Consider the following 19,097-nt stretch of genomic DNA (forward strand, 5'->3'; position numbering starts at 1 on the left):
TCTAACAGTGCAAAAAAGCAAAAGTTCTATAAAATCGTAATGGCTGCCACCTTAAAATGGAAAAAACTTGACCATGCAAAGTTTCAATCATGTAAGCTATTTTGCATTCACTGAATTTCAAGTCAATACAATTAGCAATGCACACAGCACTGCTCTCCTAACATATGTGCAAGCAGTAAGAAAACTTCTATTTGAGGCTGGGACAAATGGATAAAAATTTCCAATTTTTATTAACAGATCACCTGACATCAATTAAATATCACACTGAGAAATAAACTTGATAATCTTCAAAATTAGCCTCATGAGAGAGTTTTAAATCTTCCAGTAACTTGTGAATACAGCTATGATTGTTTCCTACAAACTAACAACAGCCTTGAAAAAGTAAACCAAGTTCTAATTTAATAAGATATTTCATTTCCACTGGCTATGAGTGAATACAGAAACAGGGGTAAAAAGCCAGTGCTGAATACTAAAAGGAAACAGCCATTAGATACATTAAAGATTCAATATTGCTCCCTCTGAAATTGATAGTTCTGTTATCAGTGACACAAATGAGCAGCATCAGGCTGTCAGAACAAAGAATGGACAAAACAAGGCTACCTTCACATGCATTACTTGTAGTAATTTAAGTAGTCAGGAAGGGAAGTGGGAGAATGCCTGAGGTAGACACCACTATAACACACCTATGAATGGAGCACAGAAGAAGGACTAGAAAACACTATTCACAAAATTAAAGAAAAGAATCTCAGAACTGGAATAAAACTGTTATCATTTTACTTCACACATACAAAAAGATCATAAAAAGAGAACTGAGGAACTATTGACCTATCAGGCTCCTGCAGACAATCTACAAAGTTTTCACTCAAGTACTGAACAATTGACGCACTGCAGACCTGTATTTCACCCAATCCATAGAATATGCAGACCTTCAATCAGGCTTTTCCACAAAAGGCTACCCTTTGTGATAAATGAACCTCTGAAAAAGATTCTAATATAACTTACCATTATGTATGGCATTCATCAACTTCACGAAAGCTTTTGAGTTAGGAGAAAAAGGGCTTCATGTTAAGATCATGTTTAACAGACGCACAAAAGAATGTATGTATAGACAGGAATTTCAGGGAACAATAATATACCTGAATACATCTTTCTTGTATTAGAGCTCTGATCATTTACAGTAGCACAAATTGTAAAATGGATTTATTTCTATCCACTATAATGTTTTACTTGTATTTCTTTTATCAGTGTTGGTTAGATATTAAATGTCAATTATAAGAACATTCCAGCACATGCCAATTAGCAGTATTCTAAAGCTAGTATTACAAATAAAAATTCAAATTCTCTCCAGTGGCAATCAGTCCCCCCAAGAAAAGACTGATTTTAATTTCATTGTCTGCAACAAATTTAGAAACTGAAACGGAAGTTGCCTTGCTAATTTTAATCACAAGGCATCTGTTTTGCTTCACTGATAGATGGAGATGAACTCAAGCAATCAAGTCTAGCAGGAAACGGTTGTGTCTCCTGGACTTCAGCGAACTCAGTTCAACAACAACTCAGATACACAGAAAGAACATCCAACCAGAGGTACACCAAAGGAGATGCTCACATGAACTTCCTTTCCTTCATGGGCAGGAGTGTTTAGAGAACACTGATCTCTGATCCTGAAGCGCCAGAACACACTCACATCCTCAGCCGTGCACTGAAGTCTCCAATGCAGCCACCACAGCACTGCAGTGCCCAGCTGCAGATGCCAGCCCTCCTGCACTTAACCCACCAGCTTACTCCTGCTCAGGATAACCACCCCATGGCTACAGAGTTGTTTTAGTTTCAGTCTGCTCGTTCACCCTCTCACACTACCATGGAACAAAGCCCTCAGTTTACACATCTGGTGTGACTTGGCAACCAAATGATTTTATAGACCACAGTGGGGTGAACACCTCTGTCACACTCCCATGGGGGAATTTTATACCTGCATCAGCCTCTGGGATCTGACTGCAGTAACTATTTGGGGTCCAACAGGGCAACTACCTTTAATGCTTCATTTTTCTCTTTTTACCCTTGCCACAACTGAGAGCTACTAAACATTGCTGTCATAAGCCAGTCTTTAACTCTTCTGAAGGGCCCTCTGAACATCATAATTTCAAAAAAATGAATGAACAAAGACATCTTAAACTTCTGTCATTCATACTCTAAGATTACAAAATGAAGAAGCAATTTTAAAAAATTTAAAAGCTTTGACTTTTATCTACTGACTAAAATTGAATAACTAGCCAAAGGTACGTTAATGGAAATACTTGTTGTTGAAAATTTGGACTATCTTAATTAAAGCATTAATTTACAAAGTCTGTTCTCTAAAAAACATAAATACTAATGTACAGGGATTTAAATTTTGTGGTACAGAAAAAAACACACAATGTACAAAATTCTGTATGATATTTGACAGAAGTGCATTAACCTGAAATAAATGAAACTGATAATCTTAATTAATCTTAACAGTTTTCAGAGAACTAACAAAATACAAAAATAGACTCATAATTTACTCAAAGGAAAAAAATTACTAAAATGCACAGAGATGATATGACTGGAATCACATTATACTATACAGACAGATTCTTTCTCAGGTGCAGAGGACACAATGCAACTGCAGTCTGCCACTCTTAAGTGCAAAATCATTTCACCCACACCTACTCTCCACAGCCTTTATTTGATTATAATTGTATCCATTCTCTCCAGTTATGCTCAATTTTTGTGCACAAGAAATAGAAGCCATTTTGATCCATCATTGCTTTCACCACTAAAGAAAGTCCCTTTCAAATTTAAGGAACCATTGGGTAGGTTTGGAAGGAAACTTAGGGTGGTGGTGGGGTTTTTTCTTTCCTCTTCTTTATTTTTAATTTTATTCCAACAAGCTCAGCCCTAGACTGCCAAAGCTATACCTTTTGCTTTTGTTTCTTTAAAACTGTACCAAACAGGAGCCACCACTAATCCACGCAATCACATACAATGCGTTCCCAAACATCACTCAAGAGGTATGAGAAAGTTTCCAAGCAGAATAGACTAGATATGTCCCAATGCAAAATTTACTACTCTAAGATAACACTTCATAGATAAAGGAGGAAGAGATGCAGTTAAAGAGCTAACAAAACCCTAGCTGTTCTACCACAGACCTCATCCAATTACACAAGGAAGGGCCAACACAAGATCAGCCCTGCTTGTGACTGATGGAGCTAATTCTAGACTCCCCCCAAGCCTCTCCACAGAACAGAAGGAGAACTGTTCCCCTACCAGCACTCCCTTCCACACTCCATAAATTAGTAGAAGGCAGATGAAAAAAAGTGTTTTATTCTGGAAGGAAAAAAGAGCTACTGTCTTGGTTCCTGTGTAACTGCCTTTATTGGCAGCTAGGTCTTTCCCCTCCCAGCCACCCAGTTTTCTGCTACAATGTACAGACAAATTGAAATTCAACATGCTAAGGTGTGGAGAAAGGCTAGGGACAGTGAATGGTAACTATATATATATATGTGTGTGTATGTATATATATATATATATACACATATATGCTGTAATATCTGGACTTCACTTCTCATTGTTTTCGTAATTTGCCTTCTCTGGTGCCTCCCAAACCTTCAGTCCTGGCTAAATCTTTCCCCTCTTCATCCAATCCTTACAGCAGCTGTTGTTGTTTGCTTTACTTAGAATCTTACAATTATTCCTCCTTAAAATCAATTCTGCTCAGAAAAAACTTTAATGCTTCCAGCTCATTCATTTCAATTTCTGAAATGACTCAGTATTAATACCTACATCCAAGCCACCACCTCTGGCTGTTCATTACTTGTTTTTAAGGGAATTGGTTATGCATAAAAACCTTAAGTTCCATTCTAAGCTTACCACTCTTTCACAACAGAAAAAAGTGACTTTGTCCCTAGGAAGGATGTTATTTGCTGCAACCAAGCCCTAAATCCATCAGATTAGGCATTTGTCCATGACAGTTATCATGCTTTAAGGAAAAAAAAAAGTGAAAAAACCCAAACAAAACAAATTCCAACAATTTGCATTTGACATTCTTATGTGAAAGCTAACTATACTGACAGCTTATGAGCCACTTTTTATTTGGAGGAATGAGGGGTGTGTTTGGGGTTTGGTTTTTTATTTGTTTGCTGGGGGAGGCTCTGTTAAGGTTTTTTTTTTTAATTTACTTGGAATCTCTACTCATTCTTATTTCACAGATGGTCAAAACAAATAAGCAATGGGAAACAGAAATAAAACCAAGTCAAGTATGTAGGATCTAACAGGATTACTCATGCAGAAGTCCCAGTTGCATGTTCATATTCTTCACTTCCATTACCAGCTTCCACAAATCCCTGCTCAACTCAGATTTCTAGAGCTATACTGGTCCAAAGAACATGCTCACTCGCTTTTTTAATGACCAAAATTTTCCCTTTTTTCCTGTTACTTAGGTTAGTGGGGACCCTCTTCTGTACCTTCTACCACTGTAGAAAATTCTCTCACAAAAACACATGCAGCAAGCTAGATCACTGTCAAAACGAACAGTTTCCTTCCTGTTATACTTATGGCCTTCTCACACATCTACCAAATCTGACACTGAAAGATGAAGACTTCTATTTAAAAGCTGAATAAAAAGTATATAAAGAGCCATATGAAGCAATGAGTTTGCATCTAAACTAGGTGTTAAATCCCAGTTTGGTTCAAATGGACAAAAAGCGGCTTTACATTCAGGATCAGATAAGAAGTAGCTTTTCTAACAACAGAAAATAGTTTACTTCACTTACTATTTCCTGCATTACCAGCACAAAAGCTCTTGCAAGAACTGTCCTGCTAAGAATTCTAATAGCACACTTTGTGTATATGGCATACCTGTATATCAATTTCCTACAACAGCTTTTCAGGTATGCCTAATATTCTTGAAAGAGTTTTATTTGAGTAACCTTCTGGAAATACATTGTTGGCTTACTGCTGCCAATTTTCTGTGTTTTAATCATGCTGGGGAGATTTATCAGCAATGAGCTCCCATTCAGATGCACACAGGGATAACGCAGGTACAGTAATGTTTGTACATTTGTTTGTACAGTATCAGAACACCATACAGTGCAAAGGCACTGGGACATACTGTCACCTTCTGTCCCCAAGGACACTTCTTTATGCTCATGGAGCCACCAGGGCCCACCTGGTGGCACAGGCTCCCCTGCAGAGCCAGAACTGCAGGGGTGCATGTGCTGCAGCACCACAGGCAACCTGGAGCCTCAAGCTGCTGTGCTTGGTGCTAGCACACCCATATAACCTGCCTGAGGAAAAAAATAAATCACTTACATATGAAGGCAGCATAGGGACTTGATAATCAGACACTTAGCCCTATTATATTTGTTTTAAAAAGCAGTATAGCTCCTATATGAATGTGAGTGTCATCCTATATGAGCGTCACATGAATCTCCCCATTCTCATCTTAATGGATTTCTCCCTGAGCAACATCTTTCACTGAAAAGCTCAATTATTTTAAGGTAACTAGTCTTTTTTATGCCACTGTATTATGTTTTAGCATTTCTATTTTTTTTCTTTTCTTTTGAAACTTTGCAAGGGAATTGCAGAAATTATTATGATAATCAACATCTCTAGACATCACTCCTCTCCCCCAGATATAATCCTGAGACAAGCTTCAGTCAGTTTAACTTCTGGTACTGCAGCTCTTCACATCAAATAAATGGAAAATTTAAATGCTAAGTACACTTCCTTTTGATTTTAAAAACCTGACTGTAGTGTTGTCACCTCTGACTGACAACAACAACAAAAAAAATTTACCATATGAATTGGACAATCTTCAGAAGGACAAAAAAGTTTCAAGAACTATCAACACATACACACCACTTATTTTTCAGATATATTTGATTTCTGAAAGACTTGAAAGTCTGTAAGATCTGAAAAGTACAATTTTCAAGGAAGGGTAAAAAACCCTACTGCTCCTTTTATAGTCAAGCCTCTTCTCTACCCTCCCCCCCACACACTTTTTAATGTTCCCATGTTGCCTTTAACAGATTTTATGGAGTTAAAAGACTGATTGCTATCTCACATTTGACTTACAAAGAATGCCATACCCTAGTAATTGACTGCAGATGCTGAAAAATGTTCACACTCAAGAAGATTAATATTTTCATTTTAAAATACATAGACATGTATACACACAAAAAAACTTAATTTGATACCATTTTGAAAGTCCTTTTTTTTAAGTTAAGCCATTTTAAAGGAGGTTCTGGGAACTAAACAGTTACAAGTAAGCTAACTCTTGTATCTCACTTTGTTTTCCAAGCAGCAATAGAATTAAGGAATATAGCCTTGATCTTCAGAGAAGGGATACACCTCTAAAGCAAATATCAAGTTTTTCAACAAAGACATCTGATAGGATAGAAATTTTAACTGCTTCACAGTGTCTCCTTACTCCCCTGCTCAATTTAAAATTATAATTCTTAGTTTTATAATAAGAGTTAAAGAACTAACATAATCTAAACACAAACCTGGAAATTTCAGTACCTTTTCTCTTTCTGCCCTTATTTTTTTAAATGTAATAATGATAATACCACATACTTTTACTCCATGTATCTGCAAAGACCATCAGCCACTGGAAAAGCAGGCAATTTATTTTCTTCCCTAAGCAGACAACAACAGCAGCAAAGCTGCCAGCCAGATCTCATTCATGCAGCTCAGTTTATGCAGATTACCCAGGCCCAAAGTAAGTTAATTTTTATCAGGAGTTCAAACCTAACACCGAATATATACAAGGCACTTTGTAGGCTTATAAGTCAAATATAATATAAAAGCAAGCAGTTTACAAAAAGGTCATGAACTTCTCTGAAAACCTCCCCTTACCACACAAAACAGATTTATAGCTAAATTTGGAAAGTAGTAAGCACAGAAACTTAAGTAGCCTTTAAGCCATTCCCGGTCCATTTTCTTCTCTGCCAGTACAGATACAACTAATAAACAGTCAGTGTAACCATAAAGATACTTATTATGTTTCCAAGAGTTTATATTTAGATGTTAGTTCCACAAATAATTCTGTATGGACAAAAATCTAGACCTGCAGAAGTTCTTGTATTTTTTATTTAATTAATATTTGGGTAGAAGACTCACAAAGCTTGAATAAAACCAGTATTTCAAACAGTTTAGAAATATTTACATCTTTTTGCTAAGCTGTTTAGAACTATGTCTTTCTCCCATAATTAGTAACTACCAAAATGTTCTTTATTTTGTTATTAAATGAAAGACCTAAAAGGGAAGTCAAGAAAATACACTTTACAATTCTGTTTCCCATACTGATTTTTTTACTTTGTTGTAGGTTTTTTATCATCTGAAATGTATTACAAGTTTGTAATTTAAATATACTATTTGCTGCTGACTGTCAGAGCATAATAAAGAAATAAATAATAACATATTTTGAAATTTAAACAGAAGCTAATGCCCAGACTCACCATAATTTGGGAATCTAGTTTAAAGATAAAATCTTAAAAGTTCTATTTTCTAATTTTAACCTGACAAACACATTCTCATACAACAATTAACTAGTTATGTCATTTCCACAGCTGCCAAGATCTTCTCTGAAATTAGCAGGCCTTAGCAGCTTGACATGGAAGCTCTATCCCAGTTATTAGAGCTTCCCTTCCCTAGGCCATTATTTTTTCCCTTCAGAAAGCACTCCCATCTGTTTTGACTCAAAACCAAAAACTTTACAATTTTATGAGAAAGGAAAACTTTGCCTTGTTTTAAATCAAGCTTTGTTTCAAAGTGATTTTCCAAGAGTTTCTGGTCTTGCAGCACTCACAGGGCAGCTGATTTGCATTTCATGCACAAACACGACTCCCATGGCAAGTCAGGCAGCCTGGAGACTTCAAGAGTGGAACAGGCTGAACACTTCTTGTTTTCAGCAGCCCATCCAATTAAGCACTATACTGTGCTTTTCTATTAACTTTAAAAAAAAAAAATCCTCCCCCCCCCCAACAAAAACAAACAAAACTAAAAACCAAGAAACCAGAAAACAGCAATTACCACTACACAATTACCAAAAAAATCTTGACCAGGAAGAGTACTTATTTTTGCATAATAATTACAATCCTGCTTCTAAACATTTTTGTAAGTTGAAATATTTTTAAATTAAAGATATTTCAGTCTATCAAAGAGCTTCAGACTCTTTGAAAAGCATGTTTTAAATATACCAATCACTATATGCCTCTTCTCAACTTTGATATTCGTAGTCATATTTTAGGAGGAAATTAGCACCATAAATATAGTACTTTGCTACCTGCAACATGTATAGAGTAATTTCAATTAATTCTGATGTAATTTTTCTATCCCTTCTTGAAATGAGTGTCACAGTGATGATAATAGCCTTTTTTTCCCTCTAAAGTATCATAATGTTCAGTTCTCCATCATTATTCAGAAGTTTTTCAGAATATGTTTTTATGTGTTCTTAAAACACATCTGTGTTAGAAGTTTCATTGTTCAGTATTTTTTCCCACAGCTTTCTTAATGAAGGAATTCTTATTTATTACATCCCAGCACATTTTTTCCAACATACGTTTTTAGAAACCACCCTAAACCCTCAGAGCGAGCAGCAAAGATGACTTAACTTCTCAATCTCTAAAAAAGCACAGAACATACCATGCTAGGAACTAATTCTAACAGACCCATGCTGCCTGAAAATTTACTACTAACTACTGTATTTTGAAATGCATTATTTGCCCAGTTACAAACCATTTCATATGCTAAACTGATGCACCATGCCACGTTTTATTTTAAAAATCAAAGAGAAAATACAGCACAGAATTAGATTCATAGGTAAGGACCAAACAAGAATCTTAGCAAGCACATTGACTTCTTAGCTCTAGAACTCCTGCACCTGCAAATCAAATAAATATGTTTGACTAAACTGTATCTTCTAGAAAATATATTTTCAAAACTGAGATTTGTTCAACTATTACTTTCCCTCACTTGATAATGTTTTACCTCTTTGTTAGGTTAAGGGTCATTGTACCAGTTTTCAGTTCCTCATATGATATCCATGTCTGATAAACTCACTCCTTAGCTATTCTCCAATAATGTGCTTTTTCCAGTCATTGAACCCTTCCTGTAGCTCTTTTCTTTACACAGAGCAAACTGCAGAACCATGCACAGTATTCAAAGACCAGACACACTCTGAATGCAGAGCTGCCTTTCTCATTAGCTTGCTGTTTATGCATTAAAACATTTTTTAAACACAGCTCAGCACTGCAAACTCAGACCCAACTGATTGATCACCTTTATCCTTTTTCTCTACAGTCCTCCTTTCCCCAGAAGGCCATCCTTATCTTGCAAGTATACATCCATCTTTCTAAGATAATCTTCTACTTTAGCTCTACCAACATAGCTCTTAGTTTGCACTGCTGACCAAGAGATTCATTTTACCCTGCCCTCATAACCAGACCTTTTCAAAAATTTCAGCATTTTCCAATAGATTTTACAGACTATTCTGAATTGGAAGGAACTCACAAAGATTGCTAAATCCAACCCTTTGGCGGCTTGAGGATCACAGCTGTGACCTTGGTGTTAAGAGCACCATGCTCTGACCAACTGAGCATAAGGGGAAATAACAAAATGAAGTAAAATTATTGGTTCAATAATTCTATGAACATAATAAAATTGAAATTACCTATTAATTACATTTAATGGAAGGATTTGCTGACTTCCTAGCATTACAAGTCTTTAAAATGTCATGCTGTATCAATTGAAATGTAGACACTTACTATGCCACTTCTATTAAAAAATTAGGAAATAAAATCAAATCAGTCCAGTAAGTTATTTTCCCTAACTCTCAATTTCCACCACTAGTCATTACACCTCTGTATGTCTTAAAATCTTCCTTTCTTCTACCAGATACAGCCTAATTGCATAACATTAACTACTTGTCAGTCTCTCTTATAACTTCATGAGTTTTAAAGACTCACTGAAATTTAACACTGACAGTCTAAAAGCATGGAAGTACAAGGTATTCATCATCAGGAAATGTCAATACTTCTGGCTCTAGCTGCTGATAACAAATGTTTTACTTAAAAACTTTGATGCATTTCATGATAATCCTCATTTTCATAAACTACTTCCTCATGTGATTTCCCCCCTGTTACCTGATGAACATCTCCATGTTTCCTACACCAACAATCATCAATTTTAACATTTTCATCTTGTGCACCATTCACCAATCTCAACACCGCTTCTGTTCAGCCTCAAACATGAAGAATGAAATTCTTCATGCATTGATTTTGCCTTGTATGCTCTCTATACCATTTGCTTAGTCCTCAAATGCCATTAGTATCTATTAGTATCAATTAGTATCAATTTCTTCTTTATAATTTATCTCCTCTGAATACAAACTGGCTTTTTTAACACAGCAAGACTTCTGCTTTATGTGCTATTAAGTTTATCTGCACTTTGCAAATAAACATAATAGCACAAACTGTTTTAGAATCATTTTTCCTAAAATCTTTCTCCCAAGAGAAAGTCAAACTTTAAACACAGCATCCTGAAGATTCAACAAAAGAACAAAAGTATTGAGGGACTTTGTATCCAAATGAGAATAATTTCAAATTACTCCTCTACTTTGAAACTTAGAGTTCCCTTATGTCATCAGTGCAACAATGAGCTTAACAGTACCATGATCTTGCACAGCATAACCTGTGTTACACTGACAAAGGTTTCAGCACTGCTTGAATCAGATGGGAAAGGAGAAAAAATACACATGGAACTGATCTGCAGCATTTGAAACTTGACTGCACAAGATAAGATGAACTCAGAATTTGAAACACTGCTTTAATAAAACACAATATTGGGTTTGGATGAGTCTTTCATTCCAAGAAGTGTCCAGTGTTACCAACCAGAGCATACTGAAGATTGGCTAAGGGCAGAATATATATGGTGCAGAGATAAAAATGTAGAAAGACAAATTCTAATTTCACCTCAATCAGGACAAAGGAATTCCAGAAGATGGACACATAAGGGTGCTGAAACAATGGGCTAACCATTTTGAGGCCCACTGGGTAATTTAATCTTTTCCAGTCTTTTTAAAGAAAAAAAAAATATAAGATTTTTTTTTTGGGTTTACAGTACATATAACCGCATAAAATCAATTTTACAAAAATTAAAATATTGAAGCAAATAATCCCCTAAAGTCCTTAGCTACTGAAGTTGATACTATACAATTTGTTGTACATTTGAAATCAAGAGCAGAACCGAGAACGACAGAGAAGTGCCTGAAGCACTGTAAGAATTCCAGCAGCAAGTATCCATGCTGAATTTGGAAGACAACTGCACAAGAACTTTATCTACCATGAAACAGAAATTTCAGGTAACTTCAGATAACTTGATTTTTTCCATTTTCCATTGCTACATTATTCCAAAGAAGTCAGAAGGTACTGTACATCACACAAAATGTTCTTTTTCCTGTTGCTGAGAGAGACAAGCTCTCAATGCTTTACAATACTAGACTAGAAATCTTTAAATATTATTCCCTAAAAGGATGGTGAGAATAAACTTAATCCTGAGAATACAGCTTGGGCAGCTTTGACTTGGAAAGTTAGATAGCTCTGTAAAATAGTTGAGTTTAGATTAAATCAATACACACTTTCCCCTATTAAAACATTCAGATCCTGAAATCACTCAAAGACCAACCCTATTTGGGGTGAACCATTATCAGCTTTATACAACTCCTCCAATAACTTAGGCCTTTTTAGACAATAAACTAAAAATGCCTGTGAATTCTCAAAAAAAGAGAAGTATGGTTTGTAAATGAGCTGGTATCTAAAGAACTTTTGTGGGGTTTCTTTAAACAGAGTAGTAGTAAAAGGTTAATTTATTGCAAAAATTCCCTATCATCCTACCAATTTAAATTTTATTTCATTTTTTAACAGTTAATTTTTTTCCTTTGAATACAGTGTTAAAATAACGCATAAAATGCTTCCTGTCCGGTTATAAATATATTTCAGAAAAAATAACAGAGAACATAAAGATTGAACATTCAAGTTTAACCTTGAAAACATCAGATCTGTTGCATGGCAAACACAACCTGAGTGTATGTGCTGTAACAACTTCTAATAACCTGTCCTTATACTATACCAACATTCATGGTACATTCCTGTTATTAAGCAAGAAAAGAGAAGCCTTTTGGACTGGATAACTTTGGAAATTACAAATACTTCTACAAAATTAGCTGAATATACTCACTCTGAATAAAACTTTTTGGGAAGACACCTAATTACGTATAAATAGCACATGATGAATCTGTGTTACCTTTTAAAATAAGCTTCCCTTCACACTTCATCTCATTTGAACATTAATTATGAACACAATTATCATACATCTGTGAAGTCATATTTTTCATCATTTTTATGGATCTCTACAAGTACTCTTCAGAAAACTGAGAGAGACTGATAGCTTTACACAGCTGCTGTTAGCAAGACTATTAGAAAAAAGAGGAGGAGATTCCTGCAGAAGTGCCTCAGCAGCTTTGTTCAGTATGGTCTAGCTCATTCCTGATTCGGCTTCTTAGTGGTATCAAGGTAATTCCAAGTAAGAGGCAATAAAAAGTTTTTGACTTGAGTACTCTGTGTTTTCACTCACTACATTTAGATGCACAAAATCTTATCTGGGAGCTTGGATCAAATAATTGAGATTCACTCGTTGGATCTTGTTACTCAACAAAGTAGTGGGGACATTGAAAAGAGAAACATTAGAATACTACTCCTGAGAAAATACACGTTTCTGATAATACTGGTAATACTCAAATGTCCTTTTTCACTGCAACATAAAAAATTGTGGTAAATTGGATTATTTTGGGTCACTAAACCCAAAAATGCTTATGATGAAGCAAGGAAAGCAGCACAACAAATATAAGAAAAACAGGAGATGAGGGAGAAGAGTACATTACAAAAATAAGCTGTGATTCAAGCAGAAGTTTCTGGACAAATTTAGAGCTCGTGCTCAAAGATATCTAGTTTGTTTTTGTATCTCTGGGTTTTCATGGTTTTGTTAGGGTGATTTTGTTTATGAATTTTGTTTGTTCATTTATTCATATCCATGTTCTTTGGCATCCTCAGAAAATATCACTGTTTTAGAGGTCTAATGCTGGCCACCAAGAATCTAAGTATACTTAACAGAAGTAAAACCATAGGTTGAATATCACAATAAGAGTAATAAACCAGACACACTATTTCCATCCATGTATTTGTTTACCAAGAGTTTAACATTATCACTGGCATCTTCTAGATAGAAGAGTGAGAAGTAATGAAGAGGACAAAGAAAGCAAGAATGGACCAGGACAGGGAAAGGCCTGTTCAAGGAGCTGACGAGAGCAGAATGTTCTACAATAAATATAAGAGGGAAACTATAAATAAGTGGGTCACTCACTTCAAATCAAGACCTTGTACTTCTATCTCCTACCCAACTACAGCAATATGTAATCCCCCTCCAAGAGATCATAAAGGAATAAGAAAGTTCATACTATAATAATCAGAACACTGATATAAATCTGTTAGATGCTCACTGTTCATAACAGGTAAGAGGTAAACACGCTCTTAAAACTGTATTTTAAACAGAAAGAAAGTAGTAAACTATGAAGTTTTGTCAAATGTCATTTCTCTCCACTGATTTTAATATAGGAAAAGTATTTTTTAATATAGCTGCTACTGCTATTGCCTTTATTACACATAATAAAAATGATCATTTGTATCAAACTGCTTTAAAACAATGTGGCTTTGACATCAAGTTTTTAAGTACCTGCCTTGTTCTGAAAGAAATACAGGGTTTTTTTCCTTGAACTATGTATATTTTAAAAATATCTCTTGCTTATAGAGTGAAAGTATACAATACAAATAGCATAAAACCCTCCCCAGAAGCAAGTATTCAAGCTCCATTTCTCTCTTCCCCCAAATCAGAAAAATGAAGAAAAAGAAAATTTAAGAAAAAAAAAATTTTAAAAAAAGTTTTGAAGTTTCAGAAGTGAGGTAATTTGTTATTTTTTACACCACAAAAGCTTTGAAAGAAACTTCAGAGCAACAAAGACTTTGGTAGATAAGAGTATCCTGCCAGGCCATTCCACACACAGGTTTACTGGAAACAGAAAGCCTCTCACAGCCCCAGATGTGCATAACATTTAGAACAGAGGAAGAACAAACCAGCCAATTTCAATTGCTAAATAGCACATGAAAATATGAAAATGTCATCCAGCTGCACAGGAGTCCAGACTCAGAATATAATTTTACATGTTTAAACTGGTCATTCTCCATGTAGACATTTTGATTTTCAGTTAAGCTGAATTGAGAAAATGGAACTGAGGGACACATTCAGCAAAGCTGACATACCTGAGTACCAATTTTGTTTTCTCTGTGTAACTGAACACACAGACAATCAAGTCAACACTAACTATCACTTTTTTTTTAGCTAAACCTGTCACACATAATTTTCAAATAACCTATTTACAAGTAACTTTTCCCCCTACAGCTTCAAAACCTGCATTTATATAGCCTCTAGGTCAATACACAGGTCCACCTACTACAGCCACCTACAGCACAGTGGCACCTACACATGGACTTACTTTTCCAACAGTCCTTTTTTCCCCCAGTGTGATTTTCATGATACTTTATATGATACTATGTTCCTGAAAAGCATACTCAGAATTATAGCTAAAATAATAAAAACATATTTTGAGGTAAAAAAACAAATCCAATAGATGCCTACCTGAACCCACTGGAGATGAACCAACACTAAGACTTTGTAAACTTCCATTCCTGAGCAAAGTTGGAGATTTTTGAAGACCAGAGCTTGTCACACTTCCTGCAGCAGATGCCACAGATGAAGTTGGGGAAGCAGAAGAAACTGAAAGATGGGAAAGACTTTCTTGACTTTTATTTCCTTTAGGTCTACCAGGCCCATGTTTACTTTGCTTATTTCCTTTCCGTTTCTTCTCTGTTACAGTTTCTTCTTCTAGTCCAGAAGTTTGAGCTCGTTTGTATGCTGTAGGAGTAAGGCTTGAATTACTTATGTCTCCAGGTGAGCTGTCAAAGTTTTTCGATTGGGGAACAGCTGCTGATGATGTAGGGAGACCAATTAAGGAAGTGAAACAATTGACTCCACCCTCTTGGCCCCCAGCCTCTCCTTTATGTACATCTTTGGTTGTCGAAGCCTGTTGAGAATGTGTGAAACTGTCACTTCGCAGATCTGTGTCTGTAAAACTCAAAAAGTCTTGGGGAGACTGAACTGAACTTCCAGAAGATGACTTTATGCTCCCAGGAGTGCCCAAAAAGCTTCCTAAAAAGAGAAAGAAGTACAATTATGTTTTTCCCTGTAGCTGATGAAAACCGATGGGAAGTACTATGGTCTTAGAATAAAAAAATTTTAATGTGAAAGACTATGAAAAGCTTTACCAAGAGCTAAAGAATTCTTTAAATAACTCATTGGATTGGTTCTCCTGCTGATCTTCACTTTGCTGGATATGAATCTCAGATTCCTGTCTGAGATTCAAATTTGCATCTGGGGCACAAACAGGTGAAAATGAACAAAAGAAGAATAACAATTTTGTTGCTTAGGCACTTTTAACATCCATCATGTTTGGAAGCCATAACAAACACTTGGTGCAAACTGGAGCAGTTTTTTTGAACATGCAGCTATATAAAAAGAAAGCTGATAGAAATGTGCTATGATCACATATACACTATGCCTGCAATCTTCCTCACCAATTCTGCCTAAATTCAAGAGTCTGACAGAGGTCAAGGGAACAACAACAATTAGGCTTAATTCTCCCCAGCCGAGGAGCAGTTCATAGAAGACATTTTTCAGAAGTGTAAGAGAGAAAGTGAAAAACAGTGTATGAAATTGGCATTTTGAGACTTCTTTAGCACTGTCACAGAACCATAAAGATCTTTTGTGTAATAGAATTACATTCCTTCTTCAGTACTTGGAATGCAGTCTTTCATCACTGTATTACTGTATTCAAGGCAGAAAATGAAGCACTCTTGGGAAATACAAACATCTACATGCACTAAAATTCACTGATTTTATACAGGTAGGCGTCTGTGGGTACTGTTTCACAGAATTCAGACTGATTACAAACATTAAGAAAATATTCCTAACTATGACATTAGGTATAAAAAACCCATGTCCTTTAAAAACAAGTGTTTTATCATTAGTATTCCACTCAACATTGTTAAGAATTCCACTTATAATAAAATTTATTTAAAATAAAATTACATATACAGTTAACTAAAAGAATTTAAATATCATTGTTTTGTATTTTAAATAAGTTATATCAATTTCCCATAATGCAGCCTAGAAGAAAATGCATGCACATAATTAAGATCTATTTTGCAATCTTCAGTAAGATTTTTCTTTAAATGAGGAATTACAGAAGGCAATTTTCAAAGTTTTGAGAATTTAAACAAAAAAAACCTTCCTCTTCTTTCAAGTAAAAAAACCTGAAATACTGAAATAGCTCTAGACAAATTTACAAGTGTTCACTGCATAAATAAACTCAAAAGGAAAAATCACCACCACAAAGCATAAACAAGTCAACTATTAGACACCACCATGAAAATTACTAAAAATTACTTTACAGAAGACCTAGTGTGTTGTGTTTCCAGATAACATGTTTTATTAAGTACGGAATTTGAAAAAAAACTTTTAATTTTTTTCATCATTTTTCAACTCTGATAAAGATGCCATAATAAAATTTGCTTTTAAGAAGTGTTCATAGTGCATTTAGTGGGTTTTGGCAAGCTCAAAAAGTAACAGATTTTGTACTACCTAAGGCAAATAAACCTTGCATACTTTTAACATACTCAACTTCTGTTCATATATTTCAATGACAAAACAATTAAGTAGAAAGGTCTTTGACACTGAAGGGAATTGTATACTTTCAATATCTGCATCTTGAAAAATTACTGAGGGGCCAATGCATCCTATGCATTAGGTAGTCCAGTTCTGTTCTTTAGCCAGTGCACTGACTAAAAAACATCAGTATTACTCTCTCAAAGAGCTAAGACCTCTAGACTCAAATTCATATTAAAGTTTACCCCAGACTAACTTTCTGGCACATAAAGAAACTTCTGTTTACAGCTAAAGAGAAAACCTTAACAGTCTGAACAAAAGCATCAGTTCTGCCCTTTTAAAATTTACCACCTTCTTTTTCATGCTATAGCAACAAACATTTTTACCCTGAAAATGTTAGGTTTAAAGTGAAATAACCTTCCCAGTATTGAGGATGAAAGATTAACTACTTTTCAAGTTCTGCATACAAAAAATTTCTAATTCACGTCAAAGCAGAAGTTGTGTTACACTTAACAATCGGTACCTTGCTGAAAAGGGCTAGCTGCAGCCACAGCTGTTCCTGGATTTCTTCCAGCACCAGGCTTTCTTCCCCTCTGACCTGAGCTGTGACCTGCAGATTTCTTCCCTTTGCTCTCTGACCCTCTAGCCTCTGAAGAATCTTTTCCACTTGAAACATGTGTAGGAACTTCCTGGAAATTTGCATTTGTAAATCGAGCTGAGGTATCTTCCAACCGCTTCAAGGAGCCTGACATGGAGTTGTTGCTAGTGCTTGTGTATGTCTGGCATTTTAAAAGAGAGAAGAAATTAAAGAAACAAGTCACACAAAAAACTCTCACAACTGTTTAAAGGACCTCATTCTTTCAAACAAACACAGAACTGTTCAAATACTAATGTAACTAGAAACAGCAGAAATTACAGCAGCTGAACTCTGAAGATTCTCAGCAAACAACTGAAGTACATAAAACATTTTGTGTAAAAAAATGCATAATGGCCTTTGCTTGAAATTTTTACTTCACTGAGGTAAGTGGAAAAATCTCCTGGGTATGGTCTTTATAGTCTATTTAAATAGGATATTGTTATTTTATGCTTAAAATTAAAAATTAGAAAATAAACTTTTAATGCTTTTCTGAACATACAACTTTATGCCTTTTTTGTTAAACTGGAATTGTTGCATCAGCAGTGAAACTGTTCAAGGTATCAAAACCAAGAACTTAGAATTTTATGACTTTACAGCCCCAACACCAAACCAAAATCAGCTCCCTGGCATGTGAACCATCCCCCATCCATCCAATTCCTTTAGAATCACCAAGTAAGGAAGACACATGAGACAGCTGACCGAGACACACTTACTTCAAACCCACTCTCTGACAGCTACAAAAACACTCTTGAGCTCCCAGTGCAAATTTCTTCCTCAACCCCTATCCACCCCCAAGATTTCCAGCCCTTTTCCTACATTCATACACTCTCCATAGGGCTTTCAAAAATTTCATCTTTAGGTCCATTATTTGTCTGTTAAATTTTACCAGAATTGCTCCTACTGGTGAACAATAATGAAAAGAGGTTTCACAGAGAGTAATTAGGTGGGAAGGGAAACTGTATGCACAATATTAGGAAGCCATACAAGGGAATATTATTGTTCTCGTGATTGAAAAAAATGTGGAGTTGTGGTAACAGAATCTGAATAATGTAAGAAAGAAAATGAAAGCAAAATCAGGAAAAAGAAAAAAAAATCTACTCTTATTCATACTCAAGACACCTATTAAAACAGCTTCTTTAAAAAATATATAGCTCAAACCTAGAAACTACTCAACTGTTCAAAATGAGCTTGTCTCTTTTTCAGTTCTTTACAGAATAGAATTTAAAATAGTAGCTAAAACAGTTATCTCCATTAAAGACCACACAAACACATGCCTCTTAAAATTAAGCATACACACATTTTCCCTGCCCCAAGTGGGATGCTTGCTGAATTTAGGCCTACAACAGAATGTTTCTTCATCTTTACAGAAAGCTTTGTATAGCAGCTGTACAAAGTTTTCCATATTTTACTAAAATAGCTAAGCCATTTACATAAACCTTACTTTTCAGTTGCAAATGACAGAAGACAACTAAATATACAAGCTTTGAGGAAAGCAAATACTTCTATCTATTTGCATACCAGGCCAGAAAATGACAAGTAGGCATTAATTTGCAAACATTGTGCTGTGATTTGGTTTGACTGCAAGTCTGAAGCCCACTCCTGGCAGATT

General features: G+C 35.4%; 1 protein-coding gene across 2 annotated transcripts in view; it reads right to left on the bottom strand.

Moving 5' to 3' along the window:
• MLLT10 (MLLT10 histone lysine methyltransferase DOT1L cofactor) overlaps positions 1-19,097 on the bottom strand; it is a 123,884-nt gene that overhangs the window by 41,135 nt on the left and 63,652 nt on the right. For both annotated transcript variants that reach the window (XM_054273641.1, XM_054273640.1), the window contains exons 9-10: positions 17,375-17,630; positions 14,767-15,336 (exon numbers count right to left, since the gene is read on the bottom strand). In XM_054273641.1, the coding sequence (XP_054129616.1) occupies positions 14,767-15,336; positions 17,375-17,630 (826 nt within the window). The remainder of the gene's footprint in view (positions 1-14,766; positions 15,337-17,374; positions 17,631-19,097) is intronic.

The sequence above is a fragment of the Melozone crissalis genome, unplaced genomic scaffold, assembly GCF_028551555.1.
Source record: "Melozone crissalis strain CALT ecotype California unplaced genomic scaffold, PUWL_Pcris_2 ptg000016l_1, whole genome shotgun sequence".
Taxonomy (NCBI): Eukaryota; Metazoa; Chordata; class Aves; order Passeriformes; family Passerellidae; genus Melozone; species Melozone crissalis.